The 26,880-nt window shown below is 39.1% G+C and overlaps 1 protein-coding gene across 1 annotated transcript; it reads right to left on the bottom strand.

Moving 5' to 3' along the window:
* Positions 1-651: 651 nt before the first annotated feature.
* Positions 652-26,263, bottom strand: fubp3 (far upstream element (FUSE) binding protein 3). Its single transcript, XM_086152161.1, has 19 exons — positions 26,136-26,263; positions 19,113-19,221; positions 16,977-17,007; positions 16,557-16,606; positions 16,357-16,428; positions 15,844-15,901; positions 15,440-15,602; positions 13,741-13,839; positions 13,446-13,550; positions 13,139-13,241; positions 12,614-12,714; positions 12,048-12,177; positions 5,442-5,602; positions 5,081-5,154; positions 4,899-4,975; positions 4,434-4,490; positions 4,201-4,251; positions 3,980-4,107; positions 652-2,575 (listed from the first exon to the last, which is right to left on the bottom strand). The coding sequence occupies exons 1-19, from the start codon at positions 26,229-26,231 to the stop codon at positions 2,567-2,569; spliced, it is 1,674 nt and encodes a 557-aa protein (XP_086008287.1). The 5' UTR covers positions 26,232-26,263; the 3' UTR covers positions 652-2,566.
* Between the last annotated feature and the right edge of the window lie 617 nt (positions 26,264-26,880).

Below are 26,880 nucleotides of genomic sequence, written 5' to 3'. Positions count from 1 at the left end.
GGAATGGCTAAATTATTAAAACGGTAACAACAGAGCACCGGGCCAGAAGTGTTGGCAGCGACGGCACCTCAGCAAAAAAGGAAGAGGATCAAAATCAAGGACTGGGATTTGGAAACAGCTGCGCGGCCTCAATGCAGGGGCCAGTGAGGGGCTGCGGGGGCCACCGCGGCAGGAGCCTCCCTGCTGGGAGAAAAGATGTGCAGCGACAAAGATGGAGAGGAGGGGGCATCTTGACCGGACAGAGGCCTAAAGGGAGATGCTGCCGCCCGTTGCTATGAGGACCAGAAATATTACTCCGGTCAGTTACTGACCAAATTTGCAACGTCGAGGTTTAAAACGTGTTCTGAGAAGATGCAAGAAGTGACAACAGAAGATTTTTTCCGGCAGGAACCACAGATACTGCTCGTGTTTTTATAGTCGCCTTATGAGTTAATACCAGATTAAAAAGTGTAGAGAAGTTGGTTAAGAGGAAAGCTCAGGCTCAGATGGGAAGTAGGAAAATATTGAGAATAAGTCAAGTTTTAACCATGATTTGAGATAGCAAAATTAATTTTAAATATTAAGAAAACTCACAGTCCCAGTCAGATAATACTTACATTAAAGGTGAATTAATAAAAAGGGCCAAAATAAAATGAAACAAAAAAAACTGTGTGCAATTTGAAATAGTTCTTCCTACCTTTATTGTGAGAATGGTTGGAATAAATGTTGCTCACTGAATTACAGGATAAAGTTTGCTGTAATTTACACATAAAAGGTATTTCAACATGAAGGAGAAAGACAGATTTAACAGTGAGAATTAACAAAGATCGCCGGGTTCAACCACAAGAGAGGCTTGCGGAAAATTTATTTCAAATTGAGAAGTGGCAGTCGACTATAGAAAATAGATTCTGCGCTAATAAAAACACAGTTGGCCTAGATTCTCTATAGATTGCGTTAGTGTATAAACAACAGCTCTTAGAAGGATTCCCCCCTCCCCCCCCAAAAAAACAAAAAAAAAACATGAAACTAAGAACGTTGAACACTTAAATACAGCAAAAAGACATCCAAATCAATCAGCAACCCCCAACCCCTCAAAGAAAAAACAACCCAAAACAAACAAAATGACAGCTTAACAGTAGACAATAAAGGTAGTCTGGATGTTTTTAATACATTGTTAACTGTACACAAAAAAGGGGGGGGGAAGAAACACCATAATTAGACATTTTGAAATTATATCCCTTTCATTAAGAAATGACGTTGATACAAGAATCACTCTTCCATAATGATGCATCGTTTATATTAGATCACACAAAGAAATAAAAAATTAAAAAGTTATTAGCATTGGACTGAGTCCAACGCCCCTGCCGGGGGCCGCACTGAGGGACCCGGCAGGGGCGCGAGCGAACTGGGAGGTACCAAATAAGACAGTTTTTGATCAGAATACTTAAAACATAAAAAAATACTACACTCAATTATTACACAGGTAGAATAAACAGAGGCTTAGCAGTCTTGAATAATTCAGGTACAGAACATAGACAAGAAAATCTACCACTTTGTTTTGTTTTTTCTCTTCATAACAAGATGCAACATCGAATTTCAAAAATCACATTCACAATCTTTGAACATCTCAGTAAGAAAAACAGAACAGGAAAAAAAAAAGAGGGACACTTTTCCCGCAGTGATGATCAGGAAAAATAATTTTTCTAAGTATATATATTTATATGAAACATATATATTTTAAATTAACAGTCAAATATGAGCATATATACAGTTTTACAAGGTAGCAAAGGCAAAAAAGCTATTTGCAACATCCCCCTAAATCAGATCATTGTAATAAATTATCCATGACATTTCCATTTGAAAAAAGAAAAACATCTTAAAACTACAAGTTAAAAGTCTTTCAAAATATTAGAGAACCCATCTTTGTTTCAAAAGTGAAATAAGATATTGCACCTTTTTTCTTTTCTTTTTAACCAGAGTACAATAAAATGACAATGAAAAACAGCATACAATGCACAACAGGAATTAAATTAGAACTATTGCCACTGGCTGACATTAATCCATTTTTTCTTTAAACCTTGTAACAAAAAAACAAAATTTCTGTAACAAAACATCACAGTTTCATTTCACTGAATTATGTAAAAGAAAACATTTTTTAAACACGCTCTTTTAAACATCGTATGACGTGACAAATGGTATTCAAGACTGCTAAGCACAGAATCATGATTTCATTTTAACAAAACTAGAAAATAAGAGAAATAGATCATATTGCCTTTTGAAATGTTACAACTCTTGGGTTCATTTTGGCGGTACAATCTGAGTCAAGACAGGAAAATATAGAAAAAAAAACAAAAACCGCTTGCTCAAGTCCAAAAAGGGATCCCATATACTGTCTATTCAAAATAACAGTGTACATAAGCATTTAGTAACAAATAAATGTTGATTTTTTTAGAAATATATTTATCATATAAGTCATTCTACAGCTAGTGTTTCTCACTAAGAAAAAAAGTCTTCAAGGCGTTGCAAATCTAGAGCCCTCGGTTAAAAAAGGGCTGCTTCCATCCTCAGTGATTCAAGTGTTTCTCCTCTAATGATCCTGTGGAACAGAACCCATGTGTTAGTCATGGAATGCGGCATTTTTAGACGCCACACGTCAGAATTCTGGTACCTCTTTTGCATTTGGATATTTTTGTCAAAACACAACGGACAGTGAGCACTATTTCGCCTGCATGCAAAAAGGGATGATTTTATAAAATCAACTCCTCTGCATCATTTAAAGCTGGCAGCAAGTAAGATATGCTGAGCTCTCTCCCCATCAGTTTCACAGTGAGAGTTAGGATAAAATGAATATCTGTCTGTGTAGAGGAAAAATCCGAAGTAATTCTCTTTATACATTACATTTTAATGATGAAGTATGAATAAAAGATTAATTAAAACAGTTATTTTTCCCTGTTCGAACCAAAGTCTAAATATATAAACTACAAGGGTACATTTAAAAGACTAAAAGACTTTGTAATATATATTTTAATTGCCAACGGCTGCATTTATAAATACGCTGATTGTTTTCCTGATGTAACTGATTATTGACAGTAAGACGTTGGAGGATGTGGAACATTCAGCTTGTGCAGGACACGAAGGGGACAGCGTCTGCTCTGCACAATGAAGCATTTAGTACCAAACTGCTGCAGAGACTTTTAAAAACGGGCAGGATCTGCCACAGACGACAGTCTTTGTCTCCCAAATAGGATAGCGAATCCTCAAAAAGCCCGCTGTGGGTCAAGATCGACTTTTTGAATCTTCAATGTGTAACACAGACTGCTGATGTCTAACACTTATTTAAACTTCTTTCAAACCTTTGTCAAGAGGAGCACTGTCCTCAAGGCCTCGTCGTCCTCCGTCATGATCAATTAGTCAAAAGACTGAGATTCTCTTTCAAATGTTCCCGACTGCTGTCTTACGCCATTAAGTGCAAACTCGTGGCTTTATCTCGGTTAAAACACCTTCATGAGTGATGACACTTTCACAGGGTTTGTGGGAAATGTATTATTAGTTAGGTTTGAATTAAAAACATTTGCTGTGTAACTACGGCTGACAGGAGGCTATTGACGGCATAAAGGGCCTGACGAATCTTAAAGTGAAGACACCGAGGTCCTGCCGCAGAGACAGCAGAATCAATGGTTGACCTGCATTTAGACTCAGCATAGGCATCTTTGGGAGTCAAATGCAAAACCAAATTTGGACCAGGAGATATTTGTCCAAAACTATTTGAATGATAGGATGTGTCTAAATCAATGAAAAGTATTAAACTGCAAAATTGTGAATATCTTCAACTAGATTTGTAAAATCCTTTTCTGAGTAAAACTGAACATGCCACTCAAGAAGCAAAAGGAATGGCAGAGAACATATTTTAGTTGTGATTTCATGAGATTTGCATGGTTGGGAACACACCACTTTTATGATTAGACATTTTGAGCAAAGTGACCCCCAACTACTTCCTCACCTGAAGGCCTGGGGCTTGCGCCTGCTGCGCACCCTGGTTGAAGTAGGCCATGGGCTGCCTGTAGAAGTCAACCCAGGCGTTGAAGTCGGGATTAGATGTCTGCTGAGATCCAGGACCGGAGGTCTGGCCTGGGGAGGAGGAAATACACCGGTTAGGGATGAAATATCCAGACACATGTGCTTCTGTTGTGCTAGTAATAAAATGCTTCCACATGTTCTCACCCCAAGCTTTGCTATACTCGGGAGCAGCACTCTGGGCTTGGCTCTGCTGACCTGCACCAAACAACAATAGCTTGAAACAACAGCATCCATCACTCTTGCTTTATTCTCACTTAATTTTCATTGAAGCCTGACAGAATTTCATTTTGAAAACAACGAGGGGACTTTCATAGCTAAGATTTGTTGCCTGTAAAAATCGGAACCTGAAATTTAGCCAAAAACTAAGTGAAACTTGCCAAGCTTTTTATAATACTGCTCCCAATCCATCTGGCTTGTCTGGGATCCATTGTGACCTGAAAGCAGATAACACAACCAGTTACTGACAGTGGGCTTTTCACCCTCGGCCCTCATCTGCAAATCTTTGTCCTTATGATTCCCATCAGTGCATTTAAAACCTGTCTGTGCAGGAAGGAGGTGGTTTGCCACAGGAAACAAGGCAGTTTCATCTCAGCCTGCTGGAGAATTTCATAATCTGTGGTACTATGAAACTTGATAAAACTAGCTGGGTTCTGTCCTCTAACCAAAATGCTCTTGGCAGGAAAACTACTATTTTTCCCGCGACCTGATATGTCATAGCAATAATAAATTTGAGGGAACGTCCGGACTATTTGGGTTTTCACACTTAGATCTAGTCAAGTAACATAAGTAACATTATTACCTGGGAAAATAAAAGCTTTGGAGAGGGACTTGCATTTACTCACTATGGTCCTGCTGGCCTTGAGGTTGCCATATTTGAAAAGTTGTACCCCATCCTCCAGTCATGAACGTCTGAGGGCCACTTTATGCCAAAAGAAACCAATGTTAGTTCGACAGTTTTAAATGATCAGATTCTTGTGATACTAGCATGTCATGGTGCATGAAAAATGATGAAATTGGACTTCACTGTTGAGGAGGTGTGGTTGGTCCTTGGTTGTAGGAATTCATACTGAAGCTGCTGTTTCCCCCCATTCCCGGACCCTGCAGCAGAGAAAGGAAAAGGTGGTGAGTAAGAGACCAGACTTGTGTTTAAAGGAAGCCAAGGCAAGGTCAGAGGGCAAGACCGAGCGCTGATGCACTCCATTAAGTCCATTTGATGGATTCTTCATGTTTAACCCCTGGTGACATCCTTCTGGCCACCGCCACCACAGCAACACAGCTAACCCCGGCAGATCACGGCAGTGACATGTGCGCTCATGAATATCGGGCCAGACAATAGTTTTTGTGGGGGACCGTTGGGGGAGACGGGGTTGAGCCAGACCACCTACCCCAATTCTCTCATCGATCAGCTGGCGGGCCTTTTCCAACTGCTGAGGGGTGCCTCGAATGGAGAAGATGCGTATGTTGGGGTCAGTGTTGGGCGGTGGGTTTCTCTGCAGCTCCACGTGGGCACGAGACTGCTCTTTGATGTTCTTGATGGTTTCTCCACCTTAGGAAAGTATCCAGTGGACAAGTTGTGAGTTTGCAATGCCTGAGATATTTTAAAGGTTCTAATGACCATCGGACAAGCACTACAAAACCCTTCATCCACACCTTTCTGCTATCACAACCAAACAGCCTTGGTGGGATGTTCGCTTTGTATACCACAGATACGTAGCATCTCAATTAATGTACAAAACATGTGTTTCATGTTTACTTTTCTGTTATGGGTAAAGGTCATAAGGACTATGACAGTGGTCAAGTCTAACTGCTGACAGCAATTTGACCCCACTGCATATTGTTTTGCTAGACCTAATTTGATCTCACCTAAACTGTGGCATTGGCAACATCAGGCCTAATTTTTGAGCCTCACTTTTGTTTTAAAAGGCTGTAGGATGTGACAATCCACCTCTTAAAAAAATGCAGAGATTGTGTTTCATAACTAGTTGCATAAAAATGCAAACCAAATTTTGGCATCTCATTTGCCCTCAGAAAACTACTCAACTTTCTGAAACCAATAATCTGATAATCATATCAATTTAAGAGGTTAAATGTATGCATGGTTCCAACTTCTCAACATTTTTTTTCTATCAGTATTCATTGAATATGCTTAGGAGAGAATGCAAAAAGAGTATAATCTGAGTGACAGCACTGACCTCCTGCATGAGAAAATGTTTTTCCCCTTTAGTCGTTGTATGCTCTATTGTGGGCCAAGGAAAATAGGAGAAACTTCTCTTCTGAGGCTTATGTTGAGTCACTTGACTGAACATGTGATAATGCTACCACCTTGTGAAGACTGGCATCACTTATCTAGCACTCTGTGCTAACATCCATGCAAATCAGGAAACAAAAGGGGACATCTCCTGCACCCCCCCCCCTCCCCGGCATCAGATGCCAGCTTCCCGACGTGTGGGGAGAGCAATTACACCAGCAGAGAGAAATGAAACATAGCTGGCAGGAGAAAAGGGCCAAAAATGAAGCGTATCCTCCTTCTGGGATATCGTTTGTCTCTTTTACCCTTTTCATTCTTGACTCTGTGTTGTCCTCCTGTGATGAGAGGAGGGAGTGAAAGGGCTGGGGGGGGGCCAACAACTGCCACCCCTCCCTTGCCCCTGCACATCTGAATCACTCTAAACGAAAAAGGCTGAGGGTGCTTCCCGGGGGGACACCGGGGCCGTCCCAACATCAATTACACATTTGTTCACTTGTGGCTGACACTCTGATGACCCTGGCTGACCCCTGAATGAAAACGCTCATCAAAAACCTCTCCTCCTCCTGTTGCCCATTCCGTACTGCCAACAGACTGCACATGGGCCATTAACCCATTGTCAACCAAATGAAACTTCTGCCTTAATGAAGCCATTATGAGCTCTTCTAGTCAGACAGCAGAGACCAATGAAGACCCTGACTATTCATTTCATGGACTGGGCTGTAGTGAGGACAGATAATACGGGTCTTATTAATGGGACTGGTTTAGTGAGCTGGAGAAAAGAAGGCGATACAATAGTGCAACTGGTGACTGCATTCAGGGTAACGTCAAGGGACTGGTTAGTTGCTGGTGTGGAAAAGAACCTCAGGCCTCGTGAGGAAGAAATTTCAACCAAATACATTAAATGAAAGCTGCAAAGCTATCACAGGTTTAGATAAAAAAATAGCAGGTTCACACATGTTCGTATGAAAGCACAAGCAAAATTTTGGTGAAGCCTACATTATCCCAAAAAGAGGGAGTCTAATATTTTTCTGATAAACGGTCACTACAGGAGGTGAAACTTTCAAAATGATGATCATATTGTAGAACAAAAGCTAAAGCATGACTTAAATAAAAACTGAAATAGATGGGAATTTTTCAAATTTTTATAGCTACAAAGGTTGACTGCTTTTCAAATGAGTATTTGTGGCATTGTCATTGTCAACCATAATGCCCTTTCAGGACAGCTCACATCTAATTTTTTTTTCATTGTAATTTTTTCACATGACTTATGTGGAAGAGAGAAAAATCATTCCATTGTTAACTTTCCACAAAATGGGCCAATCATACATCTACAAAAAAAAAAAAAACATCTAAATCAAATAAATGCCATCCAAAGGACTATATTGTGTATCAAAAAAAAATGTTAGTCAGTTTGATTGAGATGTTATTCAAATCGTATTCAATAATACTTTCTTTCATAAATTTCATCGAGATTAATATCAAATGTAAGTTGTATTTATTCATAACTGTACTCGCAGCATTTTCAACTACTGATCATGTTGGATTAAAAGGTAATTCATAGATATTGTCTGCCAAATCTCACACACACACACACACACACACACACACACACACACACACACACACACACACACACACACACACACACACACACACACACACACACACACACACACACACACACACACACACACACACACACACACACACACACACACACACACACACACACACACACACACACACACACACACACACACACACACACACACACACACACACACACACAGAATCAACCTTCTCCATCTAACCCTATTCTCTGTATCCTCCTCTCTCACACCAATGACCTTCATATCACCTCTCACTACATCCATAAACATTGTCTTAAGTCTTCCTCTAGACCTCCTACCTGGCAGCTCCAGCATCCGTCTGCCAATATATTCACTATCCCTCCACTGTACATGACCACACCATCTAAGTCTGGCTTCTCTGACCTTGTCTCCAAAAACATTTAATGTGACATTCCTCTGATAGATTCATTCTTGATCCTATCCTATTCCTGATCACTCCCAAAGCATCTTCTACTCTACGACTTCTAGCTCTGCCTCCTGTCTTTTCGGCACTATAACTGTTTCTAGGCCATGCAGCATTGCTGGTCTACTACTGTACTACACCTTTCCTTTCATTCTGGCTGATAGTTTCCTGTCCATTTTATTCTCCAACCTGCTTAAACCCATCTCCTCACCTCTTTTCCACACTCTCCGCTGCTCTGGAATGTTGACCCCAAGTACCTGAAATTCTCTAACTTCTTTATCTTCACTCCTTGTAGCCTCACTGTTCCACCCAGGTTCCTCTCAGTCCCACACATATACTGACTTGCTGCGACTAACCTTCATTCCTCTCCTTTCCAGAGCAAACCTCCACCTCTCTAGATTTTCCTCTACCTATTTTCTGCTCTCACTACAGATCACAATGTAATCTGCAAACATCATGGTCCATGGAGATTTCTGTCCAGCCTCATCTGTCTGCCTGTCCATCACCATTGCAAACAAGAAGGGGCTCAGGGCTGATCCCTCATGAAGTTCCACCTCCACCTTGAACTTCTGTTACGCACGCACGCACACGCAAATATTTGGACAGTGACACAAGTTGTGTTATTTAGCTGTTTACGAAAACAAATTTAGGATACAATTATATAATCAATATGGGCGTAAAGTGCAGACTCACGGGTGTAATTTGAGAGTATTCACATCCAAATTGGAGCAAGGGTTTAGGAATTACAGCTCTTTAATATATAGCCGCCTCTTTTTCAAGGCACCAAAAGTAATTGGACAATTGGACAATTCAGAAGGCTGCAAAAAAATATAACAAGGCTGCATGAGGTATTCCCTCAGTAACCTGTTATCAATTAAGCAGTTACAAGGTCTGGAGTTCGTTACAGGTGTGGCATTTGCATTTGGAGGCTGGTGCTGTGAACACAACAGAAGACAACAGTGGTGGATGATTGCAGTTTTTCGTCACAATGGAAAGGACCATGGTGAAGAAAAACCCCTTCACAACATCCAGTCAAGTGAAGAAAATTCTCCAGGGAGTAGGTGTATCAGTATCTAAGTTTACCATGAATAGAAGACTTCATGAGAGTAAATATAAGGATTCATCCCAAGGAGAAAACCAATAATCAGCTTCAAAAATAGAAAGGCCAGAATTGACTTTGCCAAAAAAAACACCTGAAGAAGCTGGCCGAGTTCTGGAACAGCATTCTTTCGACTGATGAGACTAAGATCGACCTGTATCACAATGATGGGAAGAAGAAAATTTGAAGAAGAATTGGAATACCTCATGATCTAAAAGCACACCACATCTTCTGTAAAACATGGAGGCAGTATGATGGCATGAGCATGCATGGCTTCCAATGGCACTGGATCACTTGTGTTTATTGATGATGTGACAAAAGACAGAAGTCGCTAGATGAATTTAGAAGTGTATAAATGCAGCCAAAGTTGATTGGACGCCGCTTCTCAGTACAGATGGACAATGCTCCAAAACATACAGCAAAAGCAACCCAAGAGTTTTTTTTAAAGCAAGGAAATGGCCATTCTGCAATGGCCAAGTCAATAACAAGATCTCAACCCAATCAAGCATGCATTTCACTTGCACAAGACAAAAGTTAAGGCAGAAAAACCCACAAACAAGCAACAACTGAAGACAGCTGCAGCAAAGGTCTGGTAAAGCATTACAAAAGAGGATACCCAGCGTTTGGTGATGTCCATGGCTTCCAGACATCAGGCGGTTATTGCCTGCAAAGGATTCTCAACAAAATATTGAAAAGTAACATTTTCCTTAGGGCTATGCTTATGTGTCAAATTACTTTTGAGCCTCATGAAAAGAGTGTTTGAAAAAAATAGCAACAATTTCTACATGTTTAATCATATATTTTCAACCCCTTGAATTAAAGCTTAAAGTCTGCTATCCCGTTGTGGTGGTTACACACACACAGAGACAGACAGACAGACAGTCCACAGAGACAACAACTACATAGCTGATAAAAATATTCTGTACTCGTGAAACTGGAGCTTTTTGATAGTCCAAGTCCAGATCATGCTCTTGTGACGTGAAAAGCATTTTGCCGGCAAATGCAATAAGTACAGTGCTGAGCTGGAAGTTGCTTAGATAAGCAGGGGCTCAGTTGGCAAATTCTCAGGTTTTACACGTCCCTGATAGTTTCCTGGGACATTTCACCATAATAGGTCAGAGTACAAGTGCACTCAAAATGAAAGGAAGACTTATCTTACAGCACAGTGGAGATCTATTTGTGGTGGACTAGTCACACAATGTCTAGCTGACCACCAAATGAAAAAAAAATATTCTAAGGACAATTAGCTGCCCCAATTTGTGCCAAGGAAACCAAAAATAACTGATTGTCTGGTAATAATTGTCTATGTCTGAAAGCTTATCTTATTTGCACATATTTCACTATACCTACTCATGAACATAGTGTCCACACTTACTGTCACACTATTTCTAGAGCATGAAACAAGCTAATATGAGCCAAAGAAACTATCTGCAGGGGAACGCTGGAAACAAGTGAACCACAAGTTTAGATTTGTCAAAAATCCCATGTGTAATTGTTGTATGCTTGTTAGAGCTCAGGCAATGAATTTAAGCCTGTAATAAACATGTGAGCAGGTTGGTGGGTGGCTTGATCCATCAAGACATGCTGAGAGACGGTGTGTGTGAGTGTGTGTAGGGGGTCAAAATGAAGGGGCAATGGGCTGCATATGGCATCGTAAAGATATTAATCACCGCACCCTTTAAGGGCTGGCTGACAGCACCCAGACCCACCGCCATCTCGACCATATTGACGCACTTCATATGCTAATGCACCGAGAGGGGGGGGCGCAACGCCCAGGTTTATTTGTTTCCCTTGCCCCACTACATTCACAAAAGCCACTTGACATTTCTATTGCCATGTTTTTATCTTAGGTAAAGAGGCCCCCTTTGGCCCCCCCCTCCCACACATGGCGCGCACGCGCGCACACACGCGCGCACACACACACACACACACACACACACACACACACACACACACACACACACACACACACACACACACACACACACACACACACACACACACACACACACACACACACACACACACACACACACACACACACTCCTTCCAATGCAATGGTCAATGACTTTTAAATAGCTGGCAATAGAGTGGGCATGAATAGCCAATAAGCTAATTCCTCCTATTCATTCCCTCGCTGCACTCTATTGCGCTGAAAGACCCTCATTAGATGCCAGGCAGCCTTCCACATGATTGAGGGCTGTTATTATACACCTTTAACAATTAATGTCACATTACACACATTATCCCCATCATTAAGCCCTTAGTGAAGCCAATGAATGCCACTTGTGCTGTATACATGAGGCCTGGAGGAAGAATAGAGGGTGGTCACTCACCCTTCATCAGTTTCGTGCAGGGGCAGAACAGCAAATAGTGTTCGGTTATTTGAAAAGTAAAAAAGGCAATCTGTTGAGTTGGATATAATCTTAAATGGTTCATACTGATGAACATTCCTTACAGAACTCATGCTTTGCAGCAACGTCAATGTACAAGCCAGAAACAAAAGTCATACATAGAGAACCTGATGAGAGTTCACTGAGCTGCTTAACTTGACAACAAGAATCTAAAAAAAAACCCCCCATACATGAAAAAAGGAAACAAATCCCTTACCTTTGCCAATCACTAGGCCACATTTATCAGCAGGGACAGCATACGTCACTTCTTGTAGTCCTGCAGGCCCACCCATTGTACAGTCGCCACGCCCTCGACGTCCCATTACGCCACCAAACCCATCACGCTCCTGGTGTCAAAATAGTCAAGACAAAAAAAGTATCTATTAAATGTACTTTAATAAGTTTGAGTACATTTACAAAAAGTAGTTAAACGCTACGAAATGTACTTATAGACACACGCATATATGTGTATACACATAAGCGCTACCAAATGCACTTTTATGTATATATACACACAGAAACGTGTATTTACACACATATGCGTGAGCGAATGAATTTGCATGCACGCATAAACAGGGCATGTTTATAAACACCTTGAAGATCAACAAGGTCTCTTCATGTTAATTGCGCTAACCCCCTCTATTCTGAGCCTAAAATGACTACAAAAGTCAGATTTTCACATGGAGACCCTGATTTTCCAAAATCATGGTGTCCTTAAATACTTTATAACTGCCATTCATTAAGTCTTAAAATTATATAGCAGATATACCAAGAAGTATATACCTGAGCAGTTTGAACCAGTTCATTGATGAGGTGGATTGCATGATGGCAGTTGTCAGGCTGGCCCATCACCTGGGCAACGCGGTCAGGACTGACTCCATCGTCTGCATAAAAAAAAAAAAAAAAGGTTCTTCATGGATACAAATGCTGGTGATGCTTTCAGAACTTAAGTTGAATACAGGTTTGGATTTCAATAAGAAAACTAATGAAATTCTGGATCACTTGACACCTCACACCAATGAAAATACAATATATAATAATACTATAAAATATAATAAAACAATATAATACGAATATCTTTTATTTTGCTTATTTATAATCATTTTCTCCTCTTTATTTCAATTTATTTATGTGCCATGGCAGCATTTCCCAAGAGATTGATAAAAGCATTTTGATCCAGGACTTCCAACAATATTAGGAAGACTGTGTGTGTGTGAATTATGGTGGTGGTATTATCCAATACCAATACATTTTTTTTAAATTAGTTTTCTGATTTAAATGTATTTGACAAGATATTTCACATCTTACCTTGTTTGAACTGGATCCTCACCCCGGCATCATTTTGAATCTTCTTGATCATCTCCCCATTCCTACCAATGATGATGCCGACTGCGAATCTGGGAACGACCACCTGACGGCACACACACATGCACGCACGCACACACAACCACAACATTTCAGTGGGTGAATCCGTTTTTATATGTTGATTTGTTCCTATCAGGTGAAATGCCTTGGATCAATACTTTGTACAAAGTGCAATATGGATTTATTTGAGAGATCAGCCAAGTTGAAAAGATCACTGATCAAAGATCAGACTGAATAAACAAGTGCTTACATCCAGACTGCTTCCACCCATTTTGGATCCAAATTCTGCTCGACCAGCCCTGAAATCTCCTTGGTCCTTGTCTCGGATGAGTTTCACCACAAGTTCACGGGCTTGCTGAAAGACAGATTGAAAAATAAGCAAAAATTTGGGTTGGGGTGTGGAGGAATACACCAACATTTCAGAATAAGAGATGAAAACATAGCCCCCCCCCCAAAAAAAGGGTTAAAACTGAAATTATTTGAGCATAACACTGAAAAATGGAGTGCTAAATAGAGAGATGATATTAGGATCCCATGAAACTGACCTGCACCTTGTGGGGATCCCCAGTGATTCTGAGGGGCTTGTCTGCACCAGTGGGCATGGGGTCATCCTGAATCATTATCATCTGCACCCCTGTTCTCTCCTGAAGCCATACAATCACACACAAGTAGAAACACAGACCAAAGCATTACCAAAGCGGGAAATTGAACCACAACTCAAAAATCTTTTTGAGATAAATAAGCTTGCAACCAACCAAAATAAAAAAAAAAAAACGGAATGGATAACAATAGTTCAAGTTACTGCTGATACTACTGTAAGACTGCAAAGTGATCTGGACTTAACAGTAAATGGCATTCTTATAGAATATTTCAAGAACAGATGCCAAAAAAGCAAAAAAAACAAAACCTTGGTATGAACAGGATAAAAAGAATCTAAAAATGAAAAAATAGCAAATAAAATCTCAATATAGTAAAATATACTGTTATTACTCATTTACATATCACACATTGAGTTGAAAAAGCTCCACCTTCCAAATATTTCATTTAATCTATAGAAAACAGAATATTGTCAATAGGCATGTTCCTTCAATTGCCTCTCATTTGACAGGGCATTACATTTCTTACTCTTTAGGTGATGCTGTGGCAATGTTGGAATATTATGAATGCTCCACTGATAAGATCTAAATAACTTTTATTATTTGCAAGTCCATGGGTAAGATCCTGGTCGGCCATTTGCTACCATATAGCAATCTTTAGGTTTCCAACCTCAAATGCAGACATGATGCACTTATGGCAAAAAGCTATTTCATCATTGATCTCACTAAACCGCACAACATTTGATCCTCCATTGTAAACAGAAGCACCTGTGTGTATTTATGCATGAGCTGCACCGGTCTTCGCATAGGTGCTACAAAGATTGAGGAATAAACTGTGCATGATTGTCTACAAAGAAATAAGGAAGAGGACATTTGGTCTTTATTTCTCTGTTGCGATAAGAGAGCTGATAATATCAGAGCTGATTGACAACGACTTTGCCCTAGAGATCAATAACGCAAGGTTTCAGGAGCCATCCCAAACAAGTGGTGGTGTCAGGGCAAAAACATTTGAAATGATCAGTCTTCTGAATACAAATAATCACAGAGAAACATGAGGAACTATATCTGACATCTAGTTCATAAAAAAAGTTAAGCAATGCATACTCCAAATTAATGGCTAATTAGGTTTGCACATACAAGAACTGTGGCTTTCGATTTTACCTTGCACTGACAAGGACCGGACAACACAATGTAAACAGAAAACAAAAATACAATGTGCAAACTACTTAAAGTAAAATCCCAGATGAGTAGAGTGGTCAGTGAGTGAGTGTGAAGAAAAAGATAAAATCTGGATAAATATGTCTGTATATTTATATCACGTATATTAGTTAACATAGGAATATGATCAGATATAGATATCATTAGTGTATGACATGATATGTTAGGTATTGTGGAGAATGATTGCTTGTGGGGAAAAAAGCTGTTCCTTCGTCACAACCGCTCATCGGATTCACCAAATTTTGAACCTTGTGCAAAGATTTACATGATTAAAATAGGTATAATTTGATCCAGTGAGAAGTGCACTTTACTATAGTTACTGGTTGCTCTAATCATATGTTCCAATTCCAAAGTCACTGGGTTGTTAGGTTGTTAAAAAGGCATAATTATTTTTCAAGCTCTATACGGTCACTGTGATAAACTACCAGACCTGTAGTTGTTTGATGGTTTCTCCTCCCTTGCCAATAACCAGGCCGACTTTGTTGGCGGGGATAAGGATCTGCTGGATGGCGCCATTGCCGTCCATCTCACAATGGAAGCCTGGACCATACCGACACTGCTCCACAATCTCACTCAACAGCCTCTTGGCCTGCCTGGGGGGGGGATGGAGCAAGTACCAAGATGGGAATTTGTCACCAGTTACAGATCCCCCACAAAAAAATTTGCTGTGCCACATTTTTCTTTGTCAGATGAGAAAGGGGTGTTAAAAGGATTCAGTGACTGATTAAGAGGAGACATTAAAGAGATTTGGGTTCGTGCCCTCTGTGTCACAACAATGGGCACACTTTCCTGCTCTGTCAAGTTTTCAGTAAATCTGTCAGATCTGAGACTTACTCAATATTCTCAGGGCTCCCGGTCAGTGTGCAGGGCCTGTCTAACATGCCTCCACTGTCTGTAACAAAAATAAAAAATAAATAAAAATGAAATGCATCAAGTATTTATATTGCTAATTGAAAAGCAGATAAAGAAATAGTAAAAGTTTTAAAATAATCCCACTATTCCTTGATTTTTCCCCATCTTATATATGCTATTTTACCATTGAAAAGTAGAAAATAGTGACATTGGTTAGTTCTGACACATAATCTGGCTGCAAGTGGTCAAAGCATATAAAAGAGCCCCCCACTCCCCAACATGGGGATTTCTTGGTTATTTTCGCATATATCAAAGGGTAATTTGCAGATTTCTGGTTAACTGTCTTGCCAATTTAGCTTCAAGATGAAGCAAACAAATTTGATGAGGATAAAAGAAATTATAAATGACTAATAAATCACCAGTTTTTAACATATCCATGATAAAGCAGAGGCGCTTTAAAGACATTACTCTAATGTGAACAGAGCTCAGACTTACCAGAGGCTATTTGGATCTTACAACCAGATTCCAACTGAATTCTTGAAATCTGCTCTCCCCCTTTTCCAATGACTGAGAAATGGAGAGAAAACCATAGCTTTAACCTTTTTTGTATGCAGTGGAAAAAAAAATAGAATGTGTCAATACTGATGATTACACAGAGGTTCGTACTGTCTGTAATAAACTCAAAGCCCACTTACTGAATCCCACCATCTTATCAGGCACTTTAAAGTCTTCTGTCGTGAGAGCCCTGCAAAAGACTACATGATCAATAACGCTGGATGACCAGAGAATACAGATGCAAAACTCATCTAAAACCAAAGTGCTATTGGAAACTTGTGTATTTAAAAACAGTTGAGCAAATTCTATAATTAAAACAAGGAAGTGAACATAATGCACAAAATTGCTGGTGTGCATTTTGTGTCCTTTTCACATAAGATATATTGCTGTCTTAAGATTTGGAACTGTTACCTTGACAATGTGAAAGCATAAAAAAAAATAAGCGAGGAAAATATTAAGTACATGCCATTTACAATCTAGTAAACGAACAAAATACATAAAAAATAGAAAGACATCCAGTGGGATGATGAGAACCACAAATTTTAATGCAATTTGCTCACCTCTGATGAACCATTGCACCAAGGTGGTTCCCTATTGAAACAATGAGAAGCAAAACAAGCCAATTAGTATTTAGGAAAATGATGACAAATAGCTTATCTGTTTAATTACTGACAATGCCATAACTGAAAATGAATGAATGGGACTGCTGCAGATGGACATGGTCATGCAAGTCTGACCCACAGTGGGGTGGCAAGCATGTCTCGAAGTGAATGAGCCTTTCAATCAAAGCTTTTCAGAGAGAAAGACAGAAGCTGACTGCCGGTCCTGATGTGAATTTTGACAGGTAGCACCTTAGAAGGGTCTTGCAGGGTCACTGGAGGATGTGCTTCCATGGACATAAGCACCTGAGTTGATATCTAGCAGGTTCACTCAATTTTATGGTTGTTTGAACTGATTTCACTTGTGCTGCGAACTGTAGCAGGGTTAATGTTTCAGAATGGAGCAGCTATGAATATAAAGAAGGCGGTGTAGTAAATCCATGCAAGGACAAGACTAAGATAAGATGTGAATGCCTAGGGTGTATTTTTACATTTCATTTGACAATTAATTCTGTGGATACTGCAGTGCTCAGTTATTGTCCCTCATTGTGGTAGCCAAGCTTGAGTGAGAAAATATGAAGACACATTGTTATAAAAAAAATAAAATAAATGAGTAAAACACACCTAAATCACCATTCCGCATTTTCTATCCATCCATGCATTCAGGGTTGAACTCTTCATATAAACAACAATGACAAGATAAGAAGAGTACATGATAAAGGGCTAGTGTTTCCACTCCAGGGATGTGAAACGTGGCGATGTAGTTTGGGGGAGAGGAGGGCAGTTTAAGAGTACTGTGGAATGTTACTAACTTTATTTGTCACACAAATGTCTAAAATAAACCCTGGCACCAACATCGGGTTCGTTTTTCCCCATTCATGGAGCTGTATCAGTTATGCCGCCCCAGATAAAAAAGATAAATAAGGGAAGCTTCAATTTAAAGTGCCAGACAAGACAAGAAATGGGGGGAGGGGGGGGGTGTTGAACAATGTTCTGACTAGTGAAGAGGACAGGGGAGGTTATGTCACAATTACACAATATGTTGAAGTGACATCTAAATATAGCATTATCTCTGGAAGTTATTCCTTTATAAAAACAAATGTTGCCTTATTGAAGTGACATTGTACACTAAGCCACAAATACTAATGAGCCTCAAAATATCCAAACATAGTCAGCTAACATAATTTCCAATTAAAAGAAGGAAAGGATCAGATGTTAGGAGTTAACGCATCTCCGTTTTTTTTTTTTTTTTTTTTTTAAGATAGTGCTTTGCTACAGAGCCGAATTGCGATACACAACTTTTCAAATCATATCCAAACCACTATCATTTTATGACATTAAAATCTTCTTTGTAAAGGGTAATAATGAGGCATTATGAACTTCAAAATTGGATGAAATGACCAAATAATGGAAAACAACTGCATTATATTTGGGATACTTATCATATGATTTTAAAAAGGGGGTTTCCCTTTAGTCAGCATAAATAATTTTTTCCTACTCAATTGTCAGTTATATTGTAAAAAAAAAATGTTACAATGCCAACATTTTGTCATGTTGGTCTGATCTTGTCTTATTTGATAACAGACAAGCTTAAAGGAAGGAGGAAAAAGAGAGAAAATGGGAAGAGCTGGTTTACAAGTAGTAATTAATACACATTTGTCAAACAGGTTAAGACAGTTATTTCAATATTCTGTACAACTAACAGCTAACTGTGGCTGTCAAAACATTTACAAGTGAAAATGTCTGGACTGCTTTTAAAATTCAGTGCCAAGTGGTTAGAGCAAACTAACATGTAATGAAGAGACCTGGTAATATTTCAAAATGAATGATGATGTGGCAAACAGCTGTCTGGCTGTCAAGCTGAAAGTGATAAGCAGGCCAAAGGAAAATCTGGGATACACACATGGAAGTTGACATACATTTGAGAGCATTTCCATGACACTGAAGGAGTAGTAATTTAGAGCTTATATAAAACAGGATGTTTTGAAAAGGATGTTGACATTCATTTTATTCAGGATAAAAACGAGTATGTGCCTGAGTGTTTGTGGGTATTGATAGAGGAACATCTTTGGAGAAAATGACGTGTCGAAAACTTACCTCCATTGTCTAAAGATCGTTTTTGGCCCCCAAAGCTGTATATGAAGGGGTCTATGAGTGGAGAATTGTTCATGTTGGGCATCTGGTCTCCTCCCATCTTGGCAGCCATCTGCAAACAAAATCACAACATATCATTGAATCCTTGTGGGTATATGACCCCTCTTATGACATTATGTGACAAGTATGAGAATTTGTCAGTTGATATTGATAGCTGGAAAAATGTTATTTTTCAAGGGAAAAATATTAAAAAAAATATGAATTTCTCATTGTAATAAGGTTATATCATCCCAGGTGAAATCCGTCAAATGCCATGTTGTTTGATTACATTGACACTGGTACAAAAGTGGCAAAAGCAGATCACACAGTTTAAAGCCGGATAGTAGGTTATTTTTGGAATTAAAGACAATTGAATAAGTTAAAAAACCTGATAAGTCATATAGTCCATTATCTTAGTTGAAAATAGAGCCAAAATGATAATCCTACAGTCACATTAGCCTAAAAAAAAATCTCAGTTTTGACTGCAAGCTGCTATTTTCACCTACAAATAGACACCAGAGTCACTACTTTAAACCTATACCGGGAGGTGAAACTGCTCTTGGAAAGAAGCAGAGCTTAGATGCCTGAACTGTTTCCTATATATCCATTTCTGATGAGTGGGAGTTTTTGTCAAATGTTCTACAGACTGAAGCTGTGTACATGAGTCATAGTCATCTGCTACATTTTATGGGGCTAAAATATATCACACTCAACAGTGCTTTTTTCTTTTTCTCTCATTGAATATCATAATGAGAAGTAAGATTTGAGACCAGTAATTCATTTATAAAAAAGGCAACTAAAAAGACTGGCATTAATAGCAAATCGCCAGACTAAAAATGAAAGTGTTTTTTTTTTATTTGTTTAGAAAAATCCTTGAGAAATGAGTTTTCCCCTCGTATACATATACATTCCTTAGCTTTTTAGTGCAGACAGATTTATTCAATTTTGAGAATTGAGTGCCGCAGACAGGATGGTTTTGAACCTCTGCATCAGCTGCACATAGACACTTACATGTAGTTGAAGCAGATGTTGTGGGTAATTATATTTCAGTTTTTGTATCCTGTTCGATCACAAATACACCTCCCAAACAATAGTAGATGCTAAAAACCTAAAATCCTGCTGTGATTATGTATTTCTGCCAGTGGGTTATTTGGAAGCTAAACATAAAAAAAAAAAAAAAAAAAGAAGAAGAAAAAAAGAAAAAAGAATGATACATGAACTTACTGGGGTGGACCAGATAATGTTTGAGTAGGTGCACATCAAGTAGTTTCAATGTAATGTAGATGTTTAAGTCATCCTTTACACAACTATGAGCTAGCACCAATTACAAACTCACTGCCTTCACTGAAAAATTACAGGTCAGTACAATAAATTCTAGTGACCGGTAAAGTGTGTGATGTTAATCCTGTTTGGCGAAACAGAAAGATTTCATTCAATGCCAAGTAAATGGGATATCACCTCAAGATAGCACTTGAGAACATGTTTTCATATCCAAAAATACAAAAATGAAACTGAAGAAGGAATTCTTAATCGAAGAGTTTAATTTCTATCTCAAAAAAGACAACATCAATTGATGCTTACTTCGTTAAATGGCCAGTAGTCACACTCATTATGACCTTAGACAAATCATTACAACTGAAACGCTCCCCAAACTAAAGCTACCCCCCCCCCCCCTTAGAACCATGAATCACTTTTGGTTAAAAACAAAGGTCCTGCAATTTGTATAATCCTGCTGTCTTAGTCATAATTAAAATTTTTCACTTAACACACAAGAGGTTACACAAGACTTAAGTGTAATCTGAGGGGCTAAATGTAGGCTGTGTATGACTGCATTTTTCTGTGATGTTAGAGCTTAACCTACATAAGCACAATTTCTATTGGTCCATTCTGAATTTAATTTCTGATTTGATACTTCTGACTCTGGTGGTCTCTCAAGGATATACTACCAACTGGAAAGAAAGTCTTTTTTCCCCCTTGAATGTCAAAGATTCACCAACTTTCACTGTACCATTTTTTGGCTTCTGGTAGTATAGGAGTAAATTGTTGAGCTCATTCCCCTGCTGCCCTCTCAGAACCACCTGTTTACGGTAATAAGCGGTGTAGTGGTTGTACATTAAGTCCAGTTCTGCATGAATGTCAGTATATCGAACTGTCACCCACTATAAACATGTGCTTTTCTAATGAATAAAATAAAGATTGCTGTGTCATTTAATAAGATAAAATATTGTATATAATAATGCTGTCATGCTTTACTATGTGTCCCAGAGGCCTATGGTAAACAGGCACAGAGTCCGTTGAACTGAGACTTCACCAATTTTGTGGTTTCAATTCTGTAGTATAAGGACATTCATAATCCGAAGAAGAGTTTGTATTTTATTCCCCTCCCCCCCAATTCTGTAAAAAGTTCTACATTTTGATGTAAAAAAGATGGCTATTTCAAATGCGGTTAACAACACAAAACATTTGTGTCAAACCTTAGCTCACCCGCCAATTATTACATGGGAAAAAAAAAAACACAATATAAGTAGAGGCTAACTCCAATGAAAAATTAGCAAAATACTGAGCTGACGTACACAGACCTCTATACTGTATTACTGGCCTCCTCTTACAGACATCAATATATAATTCTCCTATAGTGACGGAATGTGTCCTACTACATTTAACTGCAAAATTGAGCTCCCTACATTGCATCGCAGCATACCTAACTACCAAACTAGGTCTACTTATAAAAAACAAATAAATAAGTCACATGTCGATTTTAAGTAGATGTTCATATTCTGTAGAGATGGACGTTTAAATCTTCAATTACAAAGCCAGAGAGTGCCAACAGAATTTTCCACTCTCTGTATAGCATTTCAGAAGATTACACAAAATTGGTATCTTTGACTGACTGGAACTTTTTTTTTTCATAATATGAAAATATAGTGACGGCAATTAGAGTCTTCCATCACCTTCAGGGACAATTATCTACTTTAGAGCCCAAAGAGAGGAGTGCAATGGAAATAGAAGGGCAGGAGAAGAGGCAGGTGTGGAATGACTGTTTGCGACAACATTTATATAGCCAGATGTAACTGGCAATGTCCCATGTCATTGAGGAGAAACACAGGTAAATGTGAAAAATCTGTGTAAATGCGGCAATTAGTCTTCCATTACCTTCAGGGACAATTATCTACTTTAGACTCCAAAGAGAGGGGTGCAATGGAAATAGAAGGGCAGGAGAAGAGGCAGGTTTGGAATGACTGTTTGCAACAAAATTTATGTAGCCAGATGTAACGGGCAGTATCCCATGTCATTGAGGAGAAACACAGGTAAATGTGAAAAGTCTGAAAATACATTGTACTTTTTTTTGATTGTGGGTGGTAGCAGAGCGGTATCAAACAAAACAACTGTATATTTTATCGGATCCGATTACAAATCATGCACCAGTGACTGAAGGGGTACTTAACTGTTTTCCACTGCTATGATATACACAAAGGTATGATGTGAGTATACTATGCCTTCTGTGATTAGAGCCTAAATAAAAACTGATCAGATGATTTTATAGATACCAATATCCTAAATGAAAAATGTAAAAATCAGTTTGTTATCCACTCATTCACCGCCTGTAGTAAATAATGTTTTGCTGAATATATGTTGAGACTAGTCGTGCACATCAGCATCAAGATTAACTTATTTTTCAGGAGTTTGTCATAATCTTTTCAATTTTAATAGAAGACTGCTTGATAAACAATACATACACTTATAGTATGTGCTAGGCTTCTTCAGTTTGTAATAAACATTATACTTTCACCAGAATCATAGAGACAAAGACATTTGTGACTAAAAAAGAAGCATTGCTTTGTCTGGGATTTTCTTTTACTCTCCCAGCCAATGTAATGTTTCTTTTTTAACACCCTTCATACTAGGACTAGTTTTGCATTTGCATAAATTAAAGGAGTTAGCCGATTGTTCAGCTCATTAGTGGACTAGGACTAACACAATTTTAGTGCAATCTTACATGACCAGAGATTAGATGCCTGTCATCTAAAGAAATACATAAAGCAAGGTGGATCATACCGAACAGACAGGGGCAAGAATAAACGCGTGCAGAAACTTGCATGAATTCGGCATGTAAGTTGTGCATCATGGATGAGGGTAAGCACCTTTTACAAATGGTTCGATTACTGCAAAAGAGGTTATTGCACAGAATCTGTGAAACTACTCTGAATATTTAACTTCACGAGACATTTATCATCAGCCAACTGAACATGCTGAAGCAAGCATGAGAGCAGGGCCACAGTAGCTGATATCAAGTTACAAATTCTGGCCTTCACTATTTGTGTAAGGTTTGTAGCTTGATGATTTTTATAATACATAATTAATTGAAATAAATGACAGAAGGTTCTTAGTCTTTATTACCTTTCTATTCTCATGACAGCCTAGCATTTAAGCTAAAGTGGGATAGATTAAGTGCAACTCATTAGCAAATTGGTTTTATTTAAAGCCAGGAGGACATATTATAGGTACAGGTTGAGAAAATTGATACATTCTTCATTAAACATTTCCAAATTAAAGCGTTCATTCGGTTTCAGATTGAAACTTGTATTTATATACTAATTTGTAGGGACACACAGACTCAGTTTCAGAGATCAAGAACCTGTTCTACAGTTGAATTTACAAACAAGGAAAGCATTTTATTTAGTACTAATAGAATCTAGCATACATATAATTAAAGTGAGTCTCAAAGCATTTACTGTAGTATCAGCAAGGCAAATCTTAGCAAAAAGAAATCAGCTCTACTAACACAATAAGTACTGCAAGAGGCTTAATGCTACGTCAATACCTTGACCCAGAAAGCTAGCATGGATGCACATTATTTTCATATGAAAACAATGAAAATAAGCTGTGGTCTCCATAAATAAGGTCTCCATTCTGATCAATCCCAGAATGATAGGATATACAGCCATAGGTCCAGTGAAGCTCCATATGTAGTATGCTGCATGTAAGGTAAGGTACATACTGTCCCTCCAACAGTAGAACATTGCCTCAATGTTTACTGAAGCCTATAAATCAGTCATTATGGGCTGGATTGGATTCTGATACAGATTTGCAGTAATTGTAATTTTAGTGCTTTAGTCCTTCACTTTTAAAATCATAGAATTCTATTCTATGCCAAGCGAAATTAATTGATAGGGGAAGTGAAATGACAATTCACCTGTGATGTATCCTATTTGTAGCTTCATATAGTATTCAACAACAGAAACAATATAGTTTTGTTTTTCACTTGTTTGCTGATTGTCCTGTTGAAGCTTTAAAGGTGAACATTTAATGTCTATGCCAAAGCCAGTTTCAGAAAACAGCTATCCAGAAAAATTTAGATAAATTTGATGAAAATGAAATTAACCACAAACCAAAAAAAGTTTTAACAATAGAACCTGGAAAAAGTTTGCATATGGCTAACTACTAGTTAAGTCTTCAAGTTGCTTCACACATTACAGTTATTACAGGCTCTTTAGACAAAAATGCTACTCTCACAAAAGGAGATAGGATTTACTTGATTTAACTACTGGCTCTTTTCCATCAGAAGCTTTGCTGGAAAAAAAGGTGTGTTCACCTAGGAAGGGCTCTGTCGATTGAGAATGTTGGCACTGGGAAAAAAAGGGTCTCACTAAATCACTTTGTATAATATATCAATTTGCAGGGGACTGAAATGTATAGTACTTTGAGTTGCAGGGTGCTTGACATGAATCATACTTTGAAGGGATATTGGGTTTATTTACCAATTCTTGTATTTCTTTGGATGCATTTTAATGTACAGAAAACTCCACTGACTGAATTGTACAGTACAGTTGAGCACGGCAAGGTATGATAGGGATTTGGGAAACTGTGCCTTACTTGATAGCCATTTGGAATACAACAAACCTGCCCGCACAGATACTAGAAATAGGATTGAATCCAAATTAGGGCATTGAACTTTTAGGGGTATAGCAATTACATAGTCTGTGATTAAATAGCTTAGTGTCGTAAACTGACAGCCCTTTAACAAACTTAGATGCAGGAAAACTGCAGTGACCATGTCTGCCTGTACCTGACATGCCCATGTCAGTAAAAGAGGTGACAAGCAGTGTGCAGGCAGTATCAAATATTGTTTTTTCCTGTTCTTTTCCAGGCTTCAAATGGAAAAATCCAAGTATGCTCAACAGGAGGAGCGGAGGGGGCTTATTTGAACAGATGACGTTACAGTACATGGCCTAACTCCAACGCTGCCTAGTAGGACATACACTACCACACTCGCTGGCTAGCCAATACTAGCTCTATTAGCTTACACGCTTTGGTATCATGAATAATTACAATACACGCTTTACTTGCAAGTTCGTGCTTGTGTTGGGGAACGGGTAAATAAAGGGCTTCGAACGTCAGTTGAGGAAGTGGTTACTAAACAATTGTGCCTCGGTGTGTCTAAGTGGGGCAGCAGGCAGCTTTACAGGGGCTAACTTAAAAACTAGCACGCTAACTTTCTGACAGCGTGTCAGGACAATCCGGCTGCTCGGGCTAAACGTACAAATGGAAAACGTCAGTTTTTTTGCTCCACTTCGAACAGGCTAAAGGGTGGCGAAGTTGTGCCAGCGAGTCAGCAAATGAAGCTAACTACAACTTCTGTGACTTCACAACAGGTTGCAGTGTGTCGACTCGCACTAACTAAAGTTAGACGAACTTCAATAATGTAAGAGGCTTTTGCGAATTGCCTCAGAGTTTAGTTCCCCGGTCGTGTCGAATGTTTTGACACTCATAGTTAACATGTATCGCTCCTCTGCAAACTCTAATCTGTCGGCTCAGCTATGCTGGCTCGGCTATTTAACGTTAGCTTGCTAGCTTGCTGTGTGCATGAGGACTGTTTGTGGTAGGGGGTCCGAGGTGCCCCGACCAAACTCTTGCCCCGTTCCGAATGCAAACACGCTTCGGTGATCCCCAAACGACCTCCGTCGTCCTCGTCGGACAATAGTTTACCTGTCGGACCCGGCGTATCGTGTCTGCGAAGTCATCTTTCGTTCCGGGCTGAGCCACCGAGGCCTGTCCCTGAACTAGCTCCGCCATCATCATCATCCGCCTCGGCAGCTGAGAGCCACACTTCAAAAAAAAAAGCGAGAGAGAGAGAGAGAGAGAGAGAGAGAGAGAGAGAGAGAGAGAGAACAGCACACGTGCCAAACCGAAGCTGCGAGAGCCAGATGATCTCGCGAGTTGATCAAAGATCACGTTATACGGCGTGAAAAACACACGAGCGCCCGGAAATGTGTTTTCATAATAAACACACCATGTCGAGAGGGTGAACTGCTGACGGGGATGGAAGGTGCAAGGAATCACAACAAAAAAGTACACAGTACAGATCGTGTTCGATTCATGAGTCAATGCGAAAATTGATATCCAAGCGCTTTAACTCCCATGATTGTGTGAGTGTGCATGTGTTTGTTTTGGAAGGGTTATGATATTTAGGACTGCAACTCTTTAAGGGGGCCAAGGGTCAAGTTGCATGTAAATTAAAATACAGATACTGAACCAACAATAGTGAATTAATAAATCTGAAAATTGAAATCCATTTATGTGCATGTGTGTGTGACTGACCAGTAGAGCAAAAATACAGATTCTGAACAAAAAGAGTCAATGAATAAATGTGAAAATTGATATCCATTTGTGTGTGTGAGTGTGTGTTTGTGTGTGTGTTTGTGTGTGTGTGTGTGTGTGTGTGTGTGTGTGT

This window comes from Fistularia commersonii, chromosome 9 (genome assembly GCF_037954325.1).
Source record: "Fistularia commersonii isolate RoL2024-O1a breed Wild chromosome 9, RoL_Fcom_v1.0, whole genome shotgun sequence".
NCBI lineage: Eukaryota > Metazoa > Chordata > Actinopteri > Syngnathiformes > Fistulariidae > Fistularia > Fistularia commersonii.
Note: the sequence above shows the minus strand (reverse complement) of the source record. Positions and strands in the feature narration are given on the sequence as shown.

Coding starts and splice junctions, on each gene's coding strand:
- fubp3 (XM_086152161.1), bottom strand. CDS start 26,231: ATGATGATGATGGCGGAGCTAGTTCAGGGACAGGCCTCGGTGGCTCAG. Junction 12,715..13,138: donor GAGGATCCAGTTCAAACAAG/GTAAGATGTGAA, acceptor TTTTTTATGCAG/ACGATGGAGTCAGTCCTGAC. Junction 4,976..5,080: donor CCAACCACACCTCCTCAACA/GTGAAGTCCAAT, acceptor TTTGGCATAAAG/TGGCCCTCAGACGTTCATGA.